General features: G+C 36.5%; 3 protein-coding genes across 6 annotated transcripts in view; 2 read left to right on the top strand and 1 right to left on the bottom strand.

The window, feature by feature from the left end:
• Nucleotides 1–712: 712 nt before the first annotated feature.
• LOC116298076 (uncharacterized) lies at nt 713–1802 on the top strand. Its single transcript, XM_031706426.2, has one exon. It carries the CDS (start codon nt 766–768, stop codon nt 1795–1797), a length of 1032 nt encoding a protein of 343 aa, XP_031562286.1. The 5' UTR covers nt 713–765; the 3' UTR covers nt 1798–1802.
• Nucleotides 1803–2005: 203 nt separating this feature from the next.
• LOC116298075 (uncharacterized) lies at nt 2006–7417 on the top strand. Of its 2 annotated transcripts, none has more exons than XM_031706423.2 (2): nt 2006–2141; nt 5434–7417. In XM_031706423.2, exon 2 carries the CDS (start codon nt 5532–5534, stop codon nt 6567–6569), a length of 1038 nt encoding a protein of 345 aa, XP_031562283.1. In that variant the 5' UTR covers nt 2006–2141; nt 5434–5531; the 3' UTR covers nt 6570–7417. The 2 variants fall into 2 exon arrangements, with proteins under 2 accessions (XP_031562283.1, XP_031562285.1); XM_031706425.2 differs by lacking the exon at nt 2006–2141 and adding an exon at nt 3392–3764.
• A 3701-nt stretch (nt 7418–11118) lies between these two features.
• Nucleotides 11119–23905, bottom strand: part of LOC116298083 (uncharacterized) — a 36637-nt gene continuing 23850 nt past the window's right edge. For all 3 annotated transcript variants that reach the window (XM_089031211.1, XM_089031212.1, XM_089031210.1), the window contains 21 exons: nt 23308–23685; nt 22857–23120; nt 21782–22354; nt 21503–21610; nt 21299–21363; nt 20772–20834; nt 20534–20654; nt 20138–20245; nt 19020–19077; nt 18522–18621; nt 17926–17978; nt 17269–17398; nt 16236–16342; nt 15652–15754; nt 15028–15181; nt 14352–14418; nt 14167–14233; nt 13858–13937; nt 13449–13578; nt 13212–13253; nt 11119–12414 (listed from right to left, as the gene is read on the bottom strand). In XM_089031211.1, coding sequence (XP_088887337.1) covers nt 12229–12414; nt 13212–13253; nt 13449–13578; nt 13858–13937; nt 14167–14233; nt 14352–14418; nt 15028–15181; nt 15652–15754; nt 16236–16342; nt 17269–17398; nt 17926–17978; nt 18522–18621; nt 19020–19077; nt 20138–20245; nt 20534–20654; nt 20772–20834; nt 21299–21363; nt 21503–21610; nt 21782–22354; nt 22857–23120; nt 23308–23685 — 2957 coding nt within the window. In that variant the 3' untranslated portion in view covers nt 11119–12228. The remainder of the gene's footprint in view (nt 12415–13211; nt 13254–13448; nt 13579–13857; nt 13938–14166; nt 14234–14351; nt 14419–15027; nt 15182–15651; nt 15755–16235; nt 16343–17268; nt 17399–17925; nt 17979–18521; nt 18622–19019; nt 19078–20137; nt 20246–20533; nt 20655–20771; nt 20835–21298; nt 21364–21502; nt 21611–21781; nt 22355–22856; nt 23121–23307; nt 23686–23905) is intronic.

A 23905-nucleotide genomic window follows, 5' to 3' on the forward strand; every position in this document is an offset into this window, starting at 1 on the left:
GGGAAAACGGAATGTTTGCTTAATTCACTGAAGTTTATTGATTCTTAATCAGTACTGCGTCATGACTGATGATGCAATGGCGGAAATATAGGAAATATGAATAATGAATTAGATAAATAAACAAGTGAAGTTATATTATTATTACTGTTATTATTATTATCGATTCGTACCCCAGAACCTGTAATTAACGACCCTTCTAGTTGTACTACGTCAATGCGAACCAACTTTATTGTTCCTAGTCAATTTCTCCACTCCAGACGTAACTATTCGTTTCCGCATGGACACCATTGTTCCTTGTTAACTTTAAAGAAGACATTAGGCAGTAGTTCCATTATGAAAAGAGAAGCCTATTTATTGGCGATATAAAGTGGTGCGATCCTTGGATAAGTCACAGTTTTCATGAATAAAACTGACATTAGTACAAGGCAAAAAGTTCACATCAATTTTGATTGGCTTGCATTGGTCTTCTTGGCTAATGTATTGATAATGATTAGGTTTTTATGTCTATAAATTGCAATATATTTCCGTGCATTTGAGATGAAGTTTTCTTTTGAAATACACAAAGCTGAGTTTTACGCTACAGGAAGCACTTGAACTCTCAACAGAAGTCTGTCTCACTGATAATCTAAAGCTTGGCCACAGGGTGTCCGGTTTTTTGAATGCCTCTTGTCACGCAACTACAACTGAACCATTTAAAATATGCATGCCTCCATGAAACTACTCTAGCGTACGAGCAACGTACTACTGCAGTACGTTATAACAGTCATGTCTGTACGCCGAATGCATCGCAGAGATCACAATACTAGAGTTGGGGATCACATAGAAGCCTCATTAGGTATCGACAGATCATTTCTAGGCCCCACTAATAAAAATCGACTGGCTGTGTCGACAGCAGCAAAAGATGCAAGGCTGGCTGAGCCAATTGATCAAGGTTCTAATCTTCACATGGCGATCAAGCTGTTGAAAGCAGAAAATTCCAACTTGGAAAAAATAATTATTTTACTCAAAGCGGAGAATCAGAAGGTTCATAAAAAGATGAGAGAACTGGAGTATCAGAACGACAGGTACAAAATCACACAGAATCAGCTAAAGAATGAATTAAAGCGTGAGCGGGATATGGTTAAGTATCTGCATGGTATATCTAAGAAACACGAGCGCACCATTCAGAAGAAGGATGCGGAATACAGACAATTAAAGCGGGAAGCTCGTGAGCACGATAGACCCCGCGAAAAAACTCCCGATTTACCTGAGAAATTAGATCGAAATAACACTACAACACCGCCTGATCTACCACCGAAGCAGGAGAATGCAAGTGAAAAGCCTAATGAAGTTCAAAACAGGCTAAACGATGATTATATTCAAACACTTATAAATGATCCACCTCATTCCGCATTAGATAATTCGTTTAAAGAAAAGGCAAGACCTCAGCCGCCTAAGCGATCTGATTCTTTTAATGTGAAGAGAAATGGCTCAAGGCCTTTTGTAATACAACGAGGCGAAAAATCCAAAGCAAATGCTTCTAACGCTTATAACTCAGATTCGGCTTTGACTGAAGCCTACTCGGATATCTCCAGTCTACCGAGGTCAAAATCAACTGATTCGATGGCAAAAAATAAAGAAGCAAAGGACAGAACGCTTAATAAAACGTCAGCTGAGGAAGACACGTCTGAATGGGATGATGTTAGTGATGTTCTTGGCTTTCTTAATGAAAAAGTAAATCAGTTTGAACGACTTTTGGTGGAAAGTGGTGGATCGACCTCTAACTCATCGTGTGAGACCATCGAACCAGGGAAATAAAATTATCTTTTATTCTTATAAGGAATCTTTTTGACGCTGTCAGTAATTTGAATCTATTTACTTCATAATTGAGATTATTATTAAAAATGTCTGTCTGGGATTGATGGACCTCCAACAAATGAAATTTCTATCAAGGAAAAGTTTTGTTTTGACGGGACCCAAAGAGTCTGAAATGTTGTCTTTCAAGGAAGAACAAACTTGATGACATGTACAATGCAAACTGATTATTGAGGTTTGTGTACATCTACATTAAGTGTTCAGTGACTACGTCAAATTCGATCAAGCGATGCTGCGGCTTTTATATGGATGGCTGTCATCCGACTGCTTGGCCTTCCACTCAACCGGTAAATTGTGCATATCAATTTGTACACCATCTAAGAAAAAAAATATATTGCTTTGTGTTCCGTAAGATACTTCAGAATAAAGAGGGATGACAAAGTATTTGCTTTATGATTTAGCGAAAGAATAAAGACCGGGGGTGATAATAGATATATAATCTGTTATTTCTTCGTTTCACGCTGCGAGCACAACATGAAAACTCGCATATCAGACATTTTTGAAACGACGGTGTCTTTGTCATCCTTGGCCTTTTATACTTTTTAAGAACCTTTCTTCGTTCGCATTTCGTGACTCAAATTTAGAGTTTTGTGATAACCACTGTGAACCAAACGACTATCTATTGTTAATAAGTAAAATTATGGTATTTACTTAGGAAAGATTTGTTCAACTTTTCTATTTTGCAGAACAGTCCCATCCATTATCTATTTACCACATACTTGTCGCCTCACCGCAAAACCAGTTTTAACGCAATCAAAATATAAATTATAAGGTTTTTTATAAACGTCTGCTATGTCTATAGATTTTGACCTTTGGTTTATTGGTTTAGACGCCTTGAGTGTCATTCGCAAGGGCCTTTAGGAAAACATTATTTATAACTGTGCATTGTCCAAGTGCCTCTTCAAGCTAATTTACTCTTATCATTCGATACAAAAAGATTGCCAAAAGGACAAAACTTTAGGCTGAATTAACACTATTAATCATGACGTTTTCTTAATCATAGCTAACCTCTTTTTTTATCTTTAGCCAGTCATTTGCATTATTTTATATTCGCTTTTCCTTGAGCACTTTTCTAAATGATATACATACTTTTTGTTCATAAATGTAAATTATTTGGTATTTATATGTTGCTTTTGTTTGTTTATTTTCTGTCAAAAGCGGGTTCTTGCTAAAATTATATTTCTAATTAAGCTGTGATTAAAACTGCCCAATTATTTGGCATATCCAGCTTATTTTGCAGGAATGTTGGAATAAACATTTTTTTTTGCTGTTTGTGATGTCGTCTTGGTAACTACTGAATCCAGGCGCAAAGTTCTTCAATATGGCTTTGGACAGTTTGCATATATCATTAAATCTAAATATAGACATACACCAATAATGCATCAATATTTACACCGCTTCTTGCATCTATAGAACATTTATTACCCAAAACCAAATTGTCGGTCGTTGTTTCACGCTTGAAGAAACTTAGTCAATATTTTTCTGTAAACAGATAGCCTTGGATGTCACATCTAAACAAAGACCAATTATAAATGATTTGCAAGATATCTTCTGTTGCTTTCCGACTCATTCTCGAACAGATATGACAGATAAACCATGCTTTTAATTGTCAGCTGTTTTGTAATTCAACCAGCTAGAAATGATTTTACGCACTTAGAAGTTGGCAGAAGGCAAAATATTGATGCAATTATGAACATCTTTACTTATCAAAGATAACCCGGGGCAAGAAGTAAGGCTGATCCATGATGAAACCAATTTAGCTAATGTCATTAAAAAACACATCGACATATAGTTAGTGACAAACCGGAAATGTTTAAGAAATGAAAGATTGTTGAGATGACGCAATCGATTGGACAAAGACAATCTTTCAGCAAGCACCACGAAGTTAGGAGTGTGTCAAATTGTAGATGGTGAGGCGTGGGTATACGGTCTTGGTTTTATTTTTCGCTTTTTTAATGCCACAAAAATATGTTATCATTTGATTCTCGTCTGCATTGACAGTAATTAATCAACAAAAACGTATAACTGTACCGTGGAATATACATTTCCATATGAGCGTAATAGCACAAAAGACACAACACTTTTAAATTTGAAAGACATGTTTCGACTTGTCACAAAGCCATCTTCAGTTAAGTGAAGCTAATTACAATTTACAAGGTTATACATTGGCCTAAATTGTAATTAGCTTAACTGAAGATGGCTTTGTGACAAGTCGAAACATGTCTTTCAAATTTAAAATTGTTGTGTTGTTTTTAAAAATGGAATATACATTCTTGATATAGCGGCTTTGTTTCTAGAATTATTCAAAATTTATAGTTGTTGCCTTTCATATTTTCACACCAGTTATCTCCTTTAGTCAATTGTTTGTGACTGTGTGAAAGACGTAAAACTTGATTAGGCTGGGAATGGAAAAAACCTATGGGGAACTGATACACAGGCTTTGAATTACGTCATTGGTGACAATTTTCGGGCGACTAAATCTTCGCTATTTCAAAAAAATCGCAAAATTTAAGACCACGAAAAAAGTTGTCGCGCGAAAATTAGTAATGCAAAAAAAGTTTCTATATTTAAAAAATATATATATATAGAAACTTTAAGATTGAAAGCCGATTTGCTTAAATTTTTTTGTTATGAGAACTAATGTTGCAAAAAGTGCAGTTATTGGCCATTGAAGAGCTGCTCATAGTTTTCCTTCCTGGCTTTTCCTACACCACCTCAACTGAATATGTCCTCAAAAAGCATTGTGGACAATTCCTATCAAGATCATAACCAGCCTGCTTTTCAACTGCTTTCAGTCGGTGGTTGAAGATGTCTACGAATTAACCACCCCAACTGACAGATAGTACCCTTGGCCCAAATCAAAACCTTTCAATGTGCCTGATGACTGGAAGCCTCAATTGATCAAATTGAAAAACATTCCTAACATTAGCTGCCCAATTATTGCGAGCATTAAATGTGAGATTAGGTTTATAAGCCCCTAGGAATTAAATCAGTTCCTGATGAAAGAAAGAAGAAAGAACTCGCTCATGCAAATTGTAGTCCAACTTTTTTTAGATTGGCTTTTAGCCGATTAAGATTAAAATTGTATTTCAGTGCATGGCTGAACGCTAATACGGCCATTGTTCTCTTACTATCTTCGAATAGCAACTTTTTCTTCCTTCATTCCTTTAAATTCCATCTCCCTCTCCTTTCAATTTACCAAAAACTTCTAATGCCTCACAGATTTTAAGTTAAGGCAGCCCATAGTTCGATTTAGAATCTAGAAGTCGGGCTTTTTGACACGAAGACCGAGGAGGCAATCGAACCTGAATTGGTGAGAGTCGGTGCATAAGCATGTGCAGCGCACGCCACCCCCACGCTTCCCTTCCCAAATCCATCCATCCGTCCACGCATCTACCTACCAAACAATATCAAGTTCGCACCCGCCTAACCCAGCAAAAATAGGTTTAAAAAGTATACAATAAAATTTACGTCTCATTACAAAATATTATGTCAATATCTTACAAATGCTGCAGGCATTTAGAAGAATTACATTTGGTTCTATGATTACCTTTGTGACGACATGTCTTTATGTTTCAGAAACATGATACTACGAGTTGTTCTGGACTCGACCTTTTATGTATCACGCCATAACTCTTTCCCAACTGAGCAGATTCCGACCAAGATAACTAAATCTCATGGGAGACTTAGACGCCAAAAGATTGCTTATAGAAAACTCGAAGCTTAAGATACAGCAAAATGAACTTTCTAGTGTACTAGGGGAAGAAAAAGAGATGGTTAAGTACCTACATGGGGTGATTAAAAATTATGAACAGTTACTACGATCCAACAGCAAGAGCAACTCGTCCTCGCCACCAGCTGTCGTGAAAATGTATCACGACACAGATCTTAAAACTGATCCAAAAAAAGCTCACGAAGGGGATATACACACGAAGATTGAATCTGCGCGTAAGAAGTATCAAATAATAACGACCCAGCATAGGAAAGGTGATGCCACGGGACGTTTGATGCTACCATCTGAACAACCCCGAAACAAAACTCCGTTATCTTTGCAGAGTTGTCTTGTGAGAGGAAGCGAAGAAGACAGTCAAGGATTTTCTCCATACCAAGGGGTCAATCGACCGCGTGTTTACAAAGAAAATGTTTCACGATCATCGGATGACTTACGTTTAGAAAATCTTGAGAATAGTTCGTCTTCTGATGATGATTTGGTTAAAGACAACCTTGCTTCTTTCTCTAGTGGTCATAACATTGGACATAATAATATTTTGAATCCAGTTCATTTCGAGGAAGGCTTAAGTGAAGGCCAACCCATGGGGTCCGTGGGTAATGCGCCATCGAATAAGAGATTTAACCACAAATACGATAAAGAAAGCCATTCAGGGAAGCATCAAGAACTCGAGGCCTTCGTTAACCCTACTTTATATCCAAATTGGTATTGTTGTTCCAAAACTGCTCATGACGAAATAGACAAGAAAGAAACTTCCTCAACTACTCGGCCCAGATCGAACTTCACCAAGACTACAACAACTTCGATAAACGATAATAGAGAGAGCGAACTAGCAGAAATGTTCCGAGAGCTCGATAAAATGGAGAGTAAATTGAACAGGTACGAAAATTTGGTTGCAAAAAGCGACAAACGTTTAACAAAAATAGAAAACAAATTGGAGTACCTCGAGAGTTTTGCTCTCGGCGAAGAGTCTGAGTGTCTTTGATATTAAGAAATGTTATCACATAAGCTAATGTTATTAGCTAGATATATAGATAGGATGTTTGATTCCAGCAGTAAATTTTAAAACTTATTATGGTTTACTGATACATCAGAGCTGATTAAATAGATTGTCCAATAGGGCATTTCTGAGGTCGTAGAAATTAATCAATTAATATCATTATATTAAGTAAAGTTATTATAGTGCACGTGTGCTTTTTACTGGGATACCTGTGGTATCACAGTCGTAAAATGCCTTTTTTTGTATTTTTTTTCTTCCGCGACAAAATGATTAACTGTTGCGCAATAGTTACCCAGGGGTCTTCAGGAACTTAGCCAAGAGACGTTTGCGGGTATCTGCTATAGGGTTCCAGTCTATAGTCCAATCAATAATCATGTACCAGATGTCAATCAATGTCACTATGTTGTCAAGTGATTATGAGTATGAGTATTTTGCATACTTTTGAAACGTGTTGCTAATTACGTATGCCAAAATCCGGAACCCGGGACTGGAATTGGATTTCCAGATTGAGTTATTCGATGAGTTTGATGAGTAAGGCATAAACGCTCTGCCTATAAACGGCTTTTAACACTGCTGTTCGAAATTTTGTAACTTATTTGTAGTTCTCCTTTAGATTCTCAGAGACTCTGATACTAGTAAACCGTCCCAACCAGGGTCTGGTTTATCATTACTTCGAGACGTCACGAAATACTTTATCAGTATTTTTAGAAACTCAACCAACTAAATCCTTCATGCATGTTGAAACAAGGTCCTCCAGGTCCTCCAGGTATCCCAGTCTACCCTGCCAGCAGAGTTTTGTTGAAATTTAAATTAAAATTGTGTGCGAAAACTTACGCTATAGCCTTCGATTCGTTGTTACTGCAACCTAATTAGGTCACATGCCAAACCTTTGCCATGGCCACATATACATTTTGATTCATATATAGCAATAAATACAAAGTTTCTTTATAAAATAACTGCTCTAAATCTCGCGTACTGATTGGTTGGGAGCGCGTGCTTTATGAGAGCACACAGCACACAGCACACACACGCACTTTCGGTTTTGTCATTCATGTAATTTGTATTTTATAAAAGAAATGAAAAAATTGCTTGCTTTGCTGTGTGGAGTTATAAAGCACTTGGGGATTGGCAGATCACTAGAGAAGTGTGAAGAAGCACTCCGCTACGCGTCGCGCTTCTCCTGACACTTCTCTCGTGTTCTGCCAACCTCCGCGTGCTTTATAACTGCACAAAGCAGCGTTTTCTATTTCTTCAATATAACTATGCAAATAATGGATGGTTTTATTTCTATCTATTTATTTTATTTTTTAGCAATTCTGAAGTAGACTTTAGAAGTTCACGAACGGTTGAGTATTCAAGATTCTTGGGGTGCAACAACATGACTCGAAATCCCTTGAGATATAAATAAAAATGACAATGACAATATCAATGACAATAACAGCCGCCATGTTGGTTGATCTATCCAGAGAAGCTAACTAGGAATACTTTGTCATCGGTCAACCAACATGGCGGCTATGACGTAACATGCTCACCAAGAATGAAAATATTATATAAAGTGCAGAATGACAGTAAGAAGGGAATGGGATATGATTGTATAGTTGTAGACTTTACATAATGTTTAAAGTTTTTAGTTAGTATGCCGTTAAAATCAAGAAGAGGAAGCCCGAATTTCCCTCCCATAAAACGTGTTTTGAGTCACGAACTACCAATAGATCACATCCAGAAAAGACCTTTACCATAGTTCCTTTCTTGGCTCCAGTCAGTTAACAGGCTTAGAGAATAGCTAGCATGTAACTGTTACACTTTATTCGCGGTTTCGAGCCCTATGGTCGACAAACAGGCGTGTCCTTTGCTGACTGAAAGCGAGTTCAAAATAAACTGTACACAAACACGAAAATGAAAACAAGAGCGGCCTGATCATGATTGAACATTGATAAAGACAAATTGATCAGCTGTTTGCACTGAGGTCTATTTTCTCCAGTGTTTTTGACCATGGCATGATCTTCATATCTTAGATCATTACAAACTATTTAGGGCTATTAAAGATCTCAAACACAAGTGACATTTATCTGATATATAAAAATATATATATGCGATGTATAAATGACAAATGAAGAATAGAACAGATGCTTATTATTGTATCCGATAAGTTTCCCAGTTTTTGAGATTAAAAAAAAAAACCTTAAATTTTTTAAAATGTATAATCCAATACCATACAGAGTTTTTTTGGTTTTGGTTTTATATTTATGTTAGATTCATTTTGTTGTTGTTGTTGTTGTTGTTGTTGTTGTTGTTGTTGTTGGAGCAATAACATTCCCTGTTCGCTTTAATAGTTTAAAAACTGACATCATCGCCGCCATGTTTTTTTGAACCCTATTTTCTAACCTTTTATAACTTTGTGTCTATTTAATAAACAAATAACAATCGAATAATTCGTTGCTGCATTTCGTTCTTAGGAATGATTAAGATAACCGTTCATTATATATACAACGATATTGACCTTAAAATATGTAACCTACCGCATTTACTTAAGGTTCATGAAGTTCTTCTTTTGATAACCTTTTTGGTTGTTTAATCTGATTTGCGTTCTATATAAAACAATGTCTATCATGATTTTACTCTATAATTAAATAATTAACTTTCAAGTATGTCTCTATCAGCCTTGACATTGAACACTTTTCCTCACAACTTTATTAACTTAATATTACACATTGCCTTGGGTGAGAATACCAAGCTATAAAAGATTATTCACGTTTGCACTTCTGTTCCTCATGAATAGCGTGATTATACTTTACTATCTATCGTTCAAATTAATCGGTAGATTCTTTGGGATCAGAGTTCTCATAACTTTGCTTTATTTTACCATTGTACATGTCATTTTGTTTATTGAATGGTAATTGAGGTAGGACAATGTACATTCACACCACTCCTCTTCACACCATATGGAGGAAATGACAAGGAAGCAGGACGGTTTATTTCAGAACTTGCATTAAAACTATCTAAGAAGAAACAGCTTGAGTACAACATATTAATTCATTGGCTCAGAGTAAAACTTTCCATAAATTTAATAAGGTCCGCAGTACTATATATACGAGGAACGAGAACTATTAAGAAATTAATTTATGACATAAACAATGCACAAACTGTAACTAGTTTTTATAGAATTGAATTAGATTATTATTAGATTTTTTTCTTTTTTTTCTTTTAGTCATACACATATATAACCCATCATTCGGGTGTCCAGTTTATTTTATTTTATTTTTTACTATCATATTATTCATTTTTTTAAATCAAATTTTTAAATTAATTTACGATTCAATATGCAGCTTATATAGTTTTTATAGATTGTAAATAAAGTTTTTCTTCATTAATATATTGAATAATAATTTATTAAATAGCTTGCATTAATGGACCTGTACACTTAACCCCATCTCGTACCGGCGCCGCTCTACATTAGAAATCTTATTAAGGTATCAGACGGCATCTGAAATTCAAAGTAGGGGGCAAAATAAACAATTAAAAAGAGACATTAAAAGTAGTTCTATTTGCTAGTTTATTTGTACATTATATACATTCTATTCATATATCACACGAACTACTATTAGTTTTCCTACTAGCAAGCCACGTGACTCGATTAAAGTTACATCGCTATAATAATCATTATTTTTCATTTTCTTGATACAATATGCATATAACAGATCTTTTCACCTTTAATGTAACGTTTTAATATCCATTTTATAATTAGACCATGTATTAACCCATCCCTTGTTTGAGATTTATCAATTTCATATATCTTTTCAGCGTTATCAGTTGACAAGAAGTGACCCGAAATGGAGGACAACTGAAAATGTCTTCTTATATTAATTTAAGCTTTTTTTAAAGGAAGCTTTAAGATTGAAGTAAGCTGTAATGGATTCTCTCAGAAATGATGTTTCTGAATCGACTACTTCGTCGATACGGCTGCCATCTTGCCAGGGTGCAAAACAAAACAAAGCTGACGGAAAATACATAGATTTTTGTGAGTTTTTCTTTTTCTTATGGGTAAAGGTGATAGATGTGCCACCTCAATACATCTTTTTTGTATTTTCTTGTGATGAGTCGTTCATGTCAATCGACATCAGCTCATTACTGTACGAAAGCTTTATTTGCCCCGTTGACGACCCATAGTGCATTACGATTCAATACGGCCGCCGAATCGTCAAAGTAGTCCACTGGCAAAGTGCCTTTTTGCACATTTTATCACGATTTTGTTTACACACTACAAAAATACACACTCCACGGAAAGCAATGCAAGGTAAAATAACCTACGGCGAAATGAAACGCCTTTTGAAACTTTTCCTTAAGGATTAAAGGTAAAAGATGCATAAAAGATGTAGATTTCTTACAGTAATGATAAAAGGGTAAATTTTACACCGTGAAAAGATGAAAAAACGTACTGACGTTTCGGACGTTAGTCCTTCGTCGGAGGTAAAAGAGCTTTTTCTTTAACTCCGACGAAGGACTAGCGTCCGAAACGTCAGTATGTTTTTTCATCTTTTTACGGTGTAAAATTTACCCTTTTATCATTACTGTTTCATTAGAAACACCGACGCAGCTCACTCTAGTTTTTAGCTAGTTATCTCTTCTAGATTTCTTACACGCTTCACACACGCTTTTTGTTAAGACTTTCTCTGAAATGAATCGTTCATTGCGGACTGGTCAAAAAATGGTCAGCAATTGACCAATCGGAACCAATAGGCAAACAGAATCGATTTCCACAACTGTTTATGTCTGTGTCATGTCATCCTGTAATCCCTTAATAATGTGGTTTCTATGAATTGAAATGAAATAATTCGTGCGACTTGATTTTTCCACCCCATTATTGTCCTTAAGATGCATCATGACTTTTGTCAAAGTTATACAAATTCCCGCGTTAATAATACTGATGAGTTTGACTTCAACAGAACCAATTTACTTGTACCACGTGCCATTCTATTTATAGAATAGTCTTCTTTGTTGAGTCTTATCCATGTGATACTTCTTGCCCATATGATGCATCTTATGTAAGCGGGTAAAGCAAGAACTAGTACTTAAGGTTATAACAGTGGGAATATGGGAAAACAGTGGATCACGCAAACAGACTAGATATTAGCCATATTTAAAGTGTATATGACACGAAAAAATTTCATCGTTTAAAATGTATAGTTTGTTAGTAATAATAATCATATCGTAATGAAATTCGTTTCAAAAGCTTATTTCTTGAGATACGTGGGAAAATTAAGCCCAATTAGATTCAGTAGTAATGTTCTAAATATAAATTGTAATTCGTATAAAATAACAGCAAAAGGCATATTCTATTCAGCTATATTTGAAAGCTTACGTAGTATTCTTCAAATGCTGGATAACTGAAAAGTGTACTACCTGAAATTAAGATTCTACATTCAAACATATTTCGTGTATTTGCAACTAAATCTGGAGACTTTTAAACAAAATGATTTTCTTAAGAAATACGTTTTTGAAACAAATTTAACCGTGATATGCTTATTAATGCCAATAAACTTCACATTTTTAACATTGAAATGTTTTCGTGTCATATGCACTTTAACCATCCATATCTCATACCATCCATATATTATACCAGCCATACTATTTTTTGCGCCTACATTCATAATAAAGTATTTTCATAATTTGACTGGTCTTTATCTTTTCCCGTGGTCTCTGAGTTCCTTGATATTTTCGAAGAATTCAGGGTTGGCTTTCCTGATTTTGTATAGCCAGATGTATTGTGGGAAATCCTGAGGCTGCGTTTGGTCTCGTAGGTATGAAGCTTACGTCTGCATTCCCTTCGAACCTAGGATTAATTTTGGGTAAAATACGAATGATATCTGATAGCTTTTCTATTTTCTTTTAGTGGATTAGCTTTGGATGAGGATCATCGTATTTGGCGCATGCATGATGAAATTGTTGTTCTTTTTTTTTTTTTTTTTTTTTTTTTTTTTTCTATCACTAAAATGTGGCATCTTCACATGTGAAAATAACACTATGGTTAGAATTCTTAGGAATCGTATTAAATAGTAAAAATCCATCAATATTGTATTTCATCATTTCATAATGTATTAAACAGAATATTACATGGTCGCTTGGAGATACGGATTTTACCTTCTTGTGTTGAGAATATCTTACTCGTTCGCTGCGTTTACTTGTAAGCCACCTCAACACTCGAAGATAGAATCTGTATCTCCGCCGCGCGGCCATGTAATATGTAATATCATCTATTTATTATATAATTACCAATGAAATATCTATTTTTCTCTATTTCGAAAAATTGATATCTTCACACGTGAAAATAACATGTTATTTTCACGTGTGAAAATAACACCATTGCGATGGCTATTCAAAAATACACGAAAAGAATTGCCTGAAAAAGCCAAAACATACTTTCATTGATAATTATATGATAAACAGAATATTACATGGGCGCTGGGAGATACGAAATTTATCTTCTCGTGTTGAAAATCTCTCACTCCTTCGCTGCGCTCACTCGTGAGAGATCTTTTCAACACTCGAAGATAAATTTCGTATCTCCGCGCGCCCATGTAATATGTAATATCCTCTATATATGACAAGAAAAGTATTCAGGCAACTTACTTCTGAACTTCCAACGCAGTAAAACAGGAAGATAAATAAACCCTGGAAAATAGAACATTGAAATATCATAAAGCAGAACAAGCTAAGGGCAGCATCACAACAGCAGTATCAGCAACAACAAAAAACTAGCTATAACCTTATCGCTCTTTTTCGCAGCTCCCTCCTCTATGGATGTATAGCGTTGACCTCTGCTCCTAATTACTAAAATGTATATCGAAAATACCCTGACTTACTAACCTGCAAAGAACTGAAGATACAAAAAAGATATTCGAAAGCCACAGTTCTATTGTTAAAGGTAAGAATACCAAACATCCATGTAAGTCCCAGGATCGGAAGAAGAGTGATGCATGCTCTGACCAGAGACCTGCTGAGAGTACAAATTAATATACATGATAAGGTACATTCGAATATATGGTAATACGCATACTGATCGGGTGAGGTGAGGTGAGGTGAGGTGAGGTGAGGTGAGGTGAGGTGAGGTGAGGTGAGGTGAGGTGAGGTGAGGTGAGGTGAGGTGAGGTGAGGTGAGGTGAGGTGAGGTGAGGTGAGGTGAGGTGAGGTGAGGTGAGGTGAGGTGAGGTGAGGTGAGGTGAGGTGAGGTGAGGTGAGGTGAGGTGAGGTGAGGTGAGGTGAGGTGAATACTTACTTGGATCGATTTTGGATTTCATCTTTTACCATCACTCCAGCTGTCACTCTTAGAACCAGTATCAGGATTACTAGGTTCACCTGTAAAACATTGACTTACTTGAATAATTGAAGACAAAAGATCGTAAATCAGTCAAGAAAGGGCTCTTTCTTTCATTTGGAGGGGAACTAGCTCACGTTAGAAATAACTATCGACCTGTTCGTTAGCAGCGATTGCATTGAAACTCACAAAAATTGCAAGAAAAGTTGAAGAGAAAATTATATTTTATCTCTGCTAAAGAAAGACAAGTTCTATGCTAGTATATTTTACCGCTATGATTGCAATGGCAGGTCCAACAAACGCCCATATAGCTCCACTTTCAACTGACAACCAACACCTGTTATAGAAAAAAGTATTGCAATAGTTATCTAGTTAGTTTTTTTATGAAAAATCTTGTCAAGATAAAATCCGCAACTAAAGAAAAGACAAAAAGCATGACATAGCGATGGACTTACAGTTTGTTTGATACAAAATCACCACGGAAAGCAGAGGCACAAACGACAGTGATAATTAAAGGAAGAACTGAGAAAAAGGCAAATAATACTTTGTCATTATACAATATCCAGGAAACGGAATTTTTTAATACTTAACGCATGCTCATTTGAATTGCTATAGCAATATTTATTGATAGTTGCTGTATTCTAATAGTTGCTGATAACGAAAGACATGACAACCATGATTGTAGTAATAAAGATACCATCTGAAACTCTTTGGTGTATTCAAGGGCGGATCTAGCCAAAATTTTAAGCGGGGGGGGGGGGGGGGGGGTAATTAATTTGGGGAGGGGAGGGGGCTAATTGAATTTCTTCCGTCAACACAACGGAAAGCAATAACAAAAAAAAAGCATCTAATTCTTCAGGGTTTTTTTTATTCCTGCCAGCCGCAGTTTGCTGTCATCCAATTTTTGCAGTTATTTTATTGTAATAAGAATTTCTTCATAGATTTGAAATTTAGATTTTTCCCCCTATTACTAGAGATGTGAAGGTGCATAATAGCATAGACGTTTTTGAACCCAAGATTATGTGCACGCCCCCCCGCCTAAACCTGAAATTTAAAGCCACAACAGACAAACCCACACTTAAATATGTTGCAACCTGGGGAAAAGCTAAAGAAAGTTCAGAAAACACTTACGCCAGCCTATGGCTGTGTATAATCTTTTTCTCTCATGACCAGAGTGGAAAACACGAATCACCAAGCAATAGATATGCAGACCTTCCACCAACATCCACGTAAATACACTCAGATAAAAGAAATATAACGCAACGGCTGTAAAATAGCACATGGCCTGAAAATATAATCAAAGATTGTCTTTACTTGCGCGGGCTTTAATTTAAGCTGAAGGAATGAGACTTTGATAAATGCTTTGAAATCTTTCAAAACTTTGAAATTAAACTACACCCTGGAATAACCAGATCAAATAGGAATATTAAGGGAGGAGAATTGCACATGCCGAGGAGAAAAAGCCCTTGAATCAAGGTAGAGACCTGACAAACTCTACAGCTGAAATGTGATGTCGAGTCTGGGAATTGAACCCGAGACCCCTGCAGAAATGACAGGCGAGTGTACTACCACATCATCCCGTTCTCCGAAATATTTCAGGAGTCAAAAAGTCAAATATCACTAAGTTCTTAGAGGACTTGCGACATTTAAAAAAAATCATTCAAAAAGGGTTGACGTTCATTCAAATGTCATGAGTTCTTGCGCAAGATGGTACGGCTGTTAAGCATTAGTATATTTACAAGGATGTTTAATTACCCTAGGTCCTTCCAACAACGCAGCAATAAAAAAGAATCCTTGGCCAAGAAAGATAGCTGTCACTAGATTAATATGGATGAAAGCCCTTTCCGTTCGCAGGCTCCTAAAAAGAAAGGCAACAATTTTATATCATTTAAAAAACTTCCCAAATTCAAGATAAATAATTTAGCAACAATCTGACGTCATGCCTTGTGTTTTTGAGGAATTATGCAAAGGTAGTAGTTTCATCATGCATCAGTAATTTCTAATCATAAGATATGCGAGAATGTATGCACAATAAACTACCAGATCGATTTAGTATTAATGTAACTGGAGACCTTCAGGGGTATGTTTCTCTTAAACTTTCTCTACGCATTACGTTCAACAAAAACCCTTAATACTATATATCTTTTTAAAGGTCAGATGATAAAGATTTCAAAAATATTGTTTGACAGCAATTGTTTTTTAACTTGAAACGAGCTAACTCCATGTCCATTAATTCACCTTTACCGAGCGTGCCCGATTTGTGTTTAAGGCTCTGGCATTGTTTCAAATAGGTTTCCAGTAACCTAAAGGTTTCCGATTGAAAGCGACGGAATACTTACGGTAGAACAGCATGTATAATGATCGTAAGAAGGCATCCCAACATAGACAGGGAGCATCCGACATATGTAATGATAGTCAGATATCTTGCATGATTTTCAGAGGGCGTCTGCTTGCGAAAAAATCCACATTAGCGTGTACTACCAGTTATAACGTTATTAACTACAAAATATATACTGTTGGAGAAACATTCTGTAAATTTGATCACGCTCCCTTGTTGTCTAGATGTTTAACATGTGAAGCTGCGGCTACATAGCTTCAAGGCAACAAATACTTCTATATTGTTAAGTAGTATCGCGATTCACTGAATAGTTTCTTATATTGGTATTGTGGTTTCAAAATTAGGGTTTCTGATTGGCTAAGGAAAGGTTGATCGCGCGCGCGTCACGTACATTTTTAAGCTTCTTGCTTGCGCCAAAGCGCGCGCTGGGAAGGAGAATTTCGCTTTTAATCAACAAATTCGGTCAGTTTTTTTCTTCTTTTTTATGTGCTAAATTCTTTAGAATCGCGATTCCAAACTTATTACGATTTTGAGACGAAATAAGTTATGAAGATCAAAGTTGTAAAAAATAAATTTTTCGCCATCGATGTTGAGATTCCAATAAGAACCGTTGCATTCACAAACTAGACTGAGATACCAATGTTTTCGCCGTCAATCAAATCTCATAAGCCAAGCACGCGCGGTAATTCTGAAGCCGACAATACGGGTCTATATTGGCGGCTCTCTCTCGATCAAACTTATAGGAGGGTCGCGATACTTCGTGGTGTTGTCGTCTCAAAATCGTAATTGGTTCATAATACTATGGCTTGAAAATGCTTCAGCTAGTAAAAAATAAACCGGATTCATCATAGAGCATCGAAAGCATTCTAATTCTCATGCAGCATGTGACTGAGTTTTCCTCTTTCTACCCCAGACGCACCACAAATTTACAACCCACACTTGACACTTCCAGTTTTAACAGTGACAATGTAACCAACAGTAAATTCCAAATCTGTCATATTTGTAACATTTGTGCAACGAACCGCTTTGCATACCTCGTCTACGTGCACTCTTGTTAGCACAGCAAAGCTAGTGAGATGATTGCAATGGCAGGTAACACTTGCATCATCCTTGCTCACTATTTTACATCCTTCTGGCGACCAAAAACCATGAGGGAAGTCCTCTCTTTGAAAAAAGAAGTAAAGCTAGAATTAAGAACACCTCGATCTAGGTATTCACATATATTGCGGAAACATTACTTCTACATAGAGCTGAGGCATTGTATGGACGTAGGACCTGACTAGAATTGAGACCGATCCATCCTTTGTATAAGGGTTACGTAAAATAAGGTTTTAGCCCGAAGGATAAGGGAAGAGACAATCCGCCCCCTAGAACCTACAGCTAATTCCTTGCGCTATCTGCTACGCTCGAAATTGATCGTAAAAGGTGTATTTTATATTGGTGTGATGTTTTCACTGTGGCCACATTGAATCGTTTCATTTCATTTCTTTTCAGTTTCATAATTTTAATAGAAGGGAACGAAAGTAAAAACGTTTTTGGACTGGTACTTTCATAAAGAAAAAAAGCCATAAATCTCGAATTTTCGAACATAATTTGTCGCAAATGGTATTTTAGTCAAATCAATATTCACTCTCAACTGTTTGAGGATTCGCCACTCGAGCTCTTACAACGAGACTTTTATACTTTCTTACCGTTTCTTCTGTTCCCAGAATTCACAGCTTGCTCGTTTTCCGTCTAATAGATCCTTAGAAGGTACAAGGGTTGTTAGTACATTTAAAGCGCTAGAAACTCAAACAACAAAGTGCTTGATACACTCTCGACGTCAGAGCCCTTTCATTCTTACTACACAAGCTCATCTCACTGCCAGTGACTCTAGAAAACCCTAGCGCGCGATAGCGAGAGCTCTGGCTACCTTATGTGCTGCGCGTATTAAACATTTTCATTGTACATCTTTTAGCAGGTAAAGTGCGCTTCCAAAGTCAACTGATTCTTATTTAAGGATTGAGAAAAAAAAGCAGGTCTTATTGGAAAAAGCTGCAGCATGGAATTCAGGCTCTTTGGTTCCTCATAATTTGGTTTTTGCAAGAGGAATAAGTTGAACTGTAGTACTCTTATAGGTAAATTCCCCTGTATCTCATGTGTTTGGTTCCTTTGATCACTAGAGCAGTTAGATTCCAAAAATATTTTCTTTGAAATTGCCACCCTTAAAATTTGAGGATTTCCCCCAAATATACCTAACACCTAAAAGAAGGCAGGCAGACTTTACTCTAATAAATAAGAAACTTGCCTGGTTAATATCAAACGTTATTTCTACAGGTTTTTTGAAGACGTCTGGTGACTTGGGGTTGATATTGATGGACACGAGCTGGCTGGTAATAACTGTGCCACTGTATGATATTTAGAGATGCATTGTTAAATATATAATTAATGCTAAATATATAATATTAAAAAGAAGACTATTTCGTATTCGATGGTCTGCTGTTATCATGAAGAGGGTTACGAAGAGAACACGCGAGAAGCGTAGGAAACAACAGAAATAAGGAAAAAAGACTACTAGATTATTTTATAAATGTCTATCTAAACCGAATAAATAAGGAAAGGCTAATAGTCCATTAATATAAAGGATTTCGTTATGCTTTTAAAAATAATAGTATACATTAACAATAAAGAGTAGGCTACTGGAAAACTGGCATCCTATCCCCCCCTCTCCTAGCCTCCACTGGGGACCCTTCGCTGTATTTTCTATTGATCAACCATTGCTCTTTTAATCATTTATTCTGCTTACTTTTCTTTCTTCATCGAGGCAACGGGATTTGAAGATAACATCACCACAGTTCCACGGCCTGGAACACGAAGAAATTTTAATTTTAATTTTAATTCGTTAAAAGGCTTTTTTTAATTCACACTATCACATCAAGCGTGCTTTACATTAGATGCCCACGATCGCCCAACAAACATGTTTCGGCGATCGCAGTTGGTGATCGTAGCGATTGTGATGTTTCTCGTTGATCGCTGCAATCGCTGTAATTCGAGGAATCCCTCGGACAACATAAAATTGGAAAAATGGATTGCGCATTTGGCGCCAAACACAAATCAACTTACAGCAGAAAGTTTTGTGCTCTAATCTATCGCTTTAAGTCTTCCGGCTTTGCTTTAACAAAGACGACAGAATCATTTTTCATATACGAGATATCTTCCAAAACAGAGAGGAATTAACAATCTGTCGTAGTTTGTTTTTTGATGATCTTCGAATAACACAGACTTTGATCCTATTTCGTGTAATTAAACTGGTATAAAAGAATATTTTTTGAAAGATACGAGCAATTTCTTCTCTTAATGTTTGGCCAAAACATCCTTCACATTACGATCGCAACGAACATGCGATCGTCGAAGAGTAGTTCATATGACCGCTGCGATCGCTGCGAATGCTGAAGGCCGTGTTGTTACCATTTGATGGCTGAAATGCATTTTTGAGCGATCGCAGTGATCGTAACGATCGTAGCGATCAACTTGAAACAAGGTTAAAAACTCACCACGTCCTGTTTTTTAATAGTTCGATTTTGGTATTAAAAACCCAAACGAATGCCTACATTATGAAACCCTGGGCTAAAGTTTAGTACTTTAAAATTTTTACATACACATACAGACCTACATATTTTACATATCGGACTTATAAATATAGGATCAGAATATAGAGCATGAATCAGGTGTCAAATTAAAAAAAACATATATCTTTTTCTTTCCGTTTTGAATCAGACAGTTTTTGGGGACGAAGTTTTACTTTTGCAAGTTCCAATGACATGCCTACGCCATCGTCATCATAATTATCAGTGCGATGATGATTATGACGAGAAAAAAAAACATTTATCATAATCATACTAGCTAATTTGTCACATCTCTTACCATTGCCTTGGAACGCATCTTTAGGTACAATCACGTGACCTTTATTCAATGCATTTGACAGATCTATGCTAGTTGTTGAAATCAAATTCACGGTAGCGACTGTTAAGCCTTAAGTGAAAAAGACGGTATAACATAAAGATTTGGATCAATTGTGGCAAAGGGCGAAGAACGCAACAGTGCGGGAATTTTCATATTGTGGTTGAATGAGGTAACCTTGTGTGGTCAGAATTTAATCAAGGCTTCAGGGAAACAATAAAACGATTAGTCTATTTATTAATCTATTCATCTATCGTCCCCAGGGCCTCTATTTTGATAGTTTTGCTCTCGATCACTCAATCCGAAGATAGGCTAATGAAATAAGTATATGATTCACATGGTCAAGGTCTTATGCAATACCTAAATGTTTGGTGTTAAAATTACGAGGACCGCTGTCGCCATCTGCAAATGAAGCCACTGTTGATGCCATTTGGAGCCCAAAATTTTCCAAGAACTGGATGACCTTTAATCCAGGAGCTGTCTGTTGAAAAAAATCCACGAAGGAACAGTAAGTTATTCTGGAACAGCGACAATAAGAGGATGTGATCAAAGAAAGGCCGTCAAAGCTACAGTTCACACAATCAATAACCATGCATACCTTGGTATTATTTGGTATTCTGTGACTGTTTAGTATCAGATTATCAGCAATGTTCATGACACGCTTCAAATAATCAATGTTTAAATAAAAGAAAAAAAATTAGTACACACTCTCCTTTACATGACTGTCTTAGAACTCTTATTAGTACTCGCGAGTAGTGACTTCAACTAATGGGAAATGGATGTCTTCATGCCGTGTGTTGGGAACGAAGGTTAATTAATTACACCCACGTGCGTGTGTACTCGGTGGCGTAGGAAGGGTATCAGACAGCGTCGCCTGAAATTCAAGTGTTTATCTATTGTTTTGTCTATTAATTAATTTGTAGAGTAGTGTTATTTCGGAATACGCGGAGAAAAACCTTGGCCTGTATAATCTAATATTTCTAGGAATGTCTTATGCTGACGCAGTCCCTATGATTTTGTCGAGCGCGAGCTCATTCGCGCCAAAACGCGCGCCAGCGCCCTAGCTCTCCAACTCTCAATCTCATCTACTCAAAACTATATTGAGCTACATGTGATCACACTTACTTCAATTTCGGTCGTATTCTTTATATTAACTTTCTTCATGTCGTAGTTTAATAAGAACTCAAAGTCTAATAATATAACATTAGAATACAATTTGCATTTATAATTTTCAATTTGTTATATAAATTGATATCATTAACTTTTTATCAAAAAAGTATTTATAATTTTTAGCTTTCAGATACTGAAAAACGTTTTAAAATATATTACCTTTTTGAAGTCCATTCGCGTTCTTTTCACGAGATGAAGTAGAAGGCACTCTATTAGTAGTAATGCTTTTAGTTGGAGTTCCCGTTAAATTATGGAAATACAATGGGTCTACCGATAACGTAAGGGATAAGGTTGTTAGCTGCTTGGACGTATATAAGATAAGGAATTTGGGCAGTCTACACCGTGTAGGCTAGCGCTTCTTGTCCTCTTAAACATTCTTTTTTAAATCAACAAATTTTTAAAGCACTTTACGAGGCTAACTATGAAAAAGTATCTTACCTCTACATATCGTATCTATGATATATGGTTCTTTCATGGGGAGCACCAGATCATAATCATCACCATCACTAGTGTATACGAAGTCATCGTCATTGACCATTTCTCGAAGCTGCACATCGGTAAGGTCTTCATCAAGTCCAACCAAAATTATTTTGACGCCTAACAATTTTAGTTCTTTTTTCAGGCTTAGTAGTTGGCTCCGGCGGACATGCTTTTTCCAACTATGAGTAAACATAACCAATGTCTTCGAAAAGCTAACCTTCAGATTTGCCTTGTTCCTGGATGCTTCTTCCTCACGAAATGCCAATATTGCCTCTGAATAAACGTTAGTGAAATTTATAATTTCAGTGGAGTAGGCAATTTTTAGGTTGGTGATGGCGGAGAATAGTTGTTGGTTGTCGTTGTACTCTCTAAGCTTAACTTTCTGGAACGTTTTGTCTTTGAAGGTTAAAACTCCCACTTTTCGCTGAGGAATCAGTTTGATGATATTTTGGATGGTTTTCTTCTGGCTTGTGAAGGAACTGTTTGAGGAGTACGCAATTGCGAACAAAACGCTAACGGGTTTTCTACAAACTAAGTAGAAATGATAAGAATTAGTAATTAAATATCGACGCTTTCGTTCGCCTGTTCGCTTACATATTAAGGACGGGAAATGAAATGATGACGTAAGCACGTTTTGATGAATCCGTAAAAGCGCGCCGTCGTCCTTGGCGTTGCCGTTCTCTCTATGCCCTGGAAAAGCACCAAAGAACGTTCTAGCAAAGACGGCAAGAGCAATGCGGTCTACTGCGGTTTATTGTGAAGTAAGGTTTAAGGGTGCGCACCTCTATAACTGACATTATAGAAATGAACACCTCTCAGTTCCAACTCAGTCTTTGCAGCGGCGTGGAATTTCAGAATTTATGAATAATCACGGAATACTTAGCTCTTCTTAGCGTTCAATTTATGAATATTGGTGAATATGAAGCAAGATATTCAAATTGAAAATAAATAAATAAATAAATAAACATGAAAAATAAGCTCACCTAAAACATATAGTCCACGATTCTTTGAGTAAACAGATATAATAACATACCTTTTGGAACAACCTCAATGTAGACCACTCCTGGAGCACCATCTCCACCATCAACCAGATCACATCCTTCTTCAGATGTCTTGTGATTTCCACCTGACCCACCGCCTGCGCCGTAACCAATACCACCCGCAGAAGATCTATTGCTCTTTCCTGGCATAGCTGATGGCCCATTGTTATCGATTAAAACTCCGCCATCGCCACTTAGTAACACGGTGGGGGATTGAATTTGACATGCCGATATATTAATGCTCTTTACATCCTTAGCTAAATTTAAAAACATATATAACAATAAAAAGGAAAATTCAGTGCGTTTAGGTCTAATTTTACTGAAACAACGTTTGTCTATCTTGTCTTATATCGTGTTCATAGATTGACAAATCCCTCCATCATTAATCCGTGAGTAAAGTTTACTCAAAAAACATTATGATTCTAAAGATGATATAATAATTACCTGGAGTAACATGACTGATTTTAAAGTGTTCAAAACATCTGGTGTCAGTCGAAAAGCTCGAAGCAATATAATCACAGTTTTTTCCACCTTCGGCCCTATAGCTAATAAATGAAGACTCTTTACTTGTATCGTCTTTTCCTGGGGCAAAACTTCTTGGAAACTTTCCTCCTTTGCCAACTTTGACTTCCAAAGTTCTGTTCTTTAAGTAGATATTGTCGATGATAACCACCTTCACTTTTCCCGCGCGACCTGCCTTCCCAGGCGCATTGCCTCGGCATCCATACCCTCCGCCTCCAACAAGAAGAACTCTTAGTCGATGTGTTGTCCCAGGAATCGTAAATGTTGAGGACTTGTTAAAAAGATATGTCCTTGGAAGGTCTGTGAAAAGTGAAAGAATTGTAAAATGATCGTGGTAGGCCATCTTGTGACTAGTCTTTTGGGAAAGAAAAAAACAATACAAAATAAAATAAAATAAAATAAACCCAATACGTCTTCGCTTATGAAATAAAAGCGGTGGGCTATTAATTATCTCGGTTATTTTTTTGTTTAAAAAAATTGGCTTAAGTTGGTTCGGAATGATAAGTATGCGGTTCATTGA

This window comes from Actinia tenebrosa, unplaced genomic scaffold (assembly GCF_029948245.1).
Source record: "Actinia tenebrosa isolate PJP-AT-01 unplaced genomic scaffold, QUT_ActTen_1.0 PGA_scaffold16__25_contigs__length_10494907, whole genome shotgun sequence".
Lineage (NCBI taxonomy): Eukaryota > Metazoa > Cnidaria > Anthozoa > Actiniaria > Actiniidae > Actinia > Actinia tenebrosa.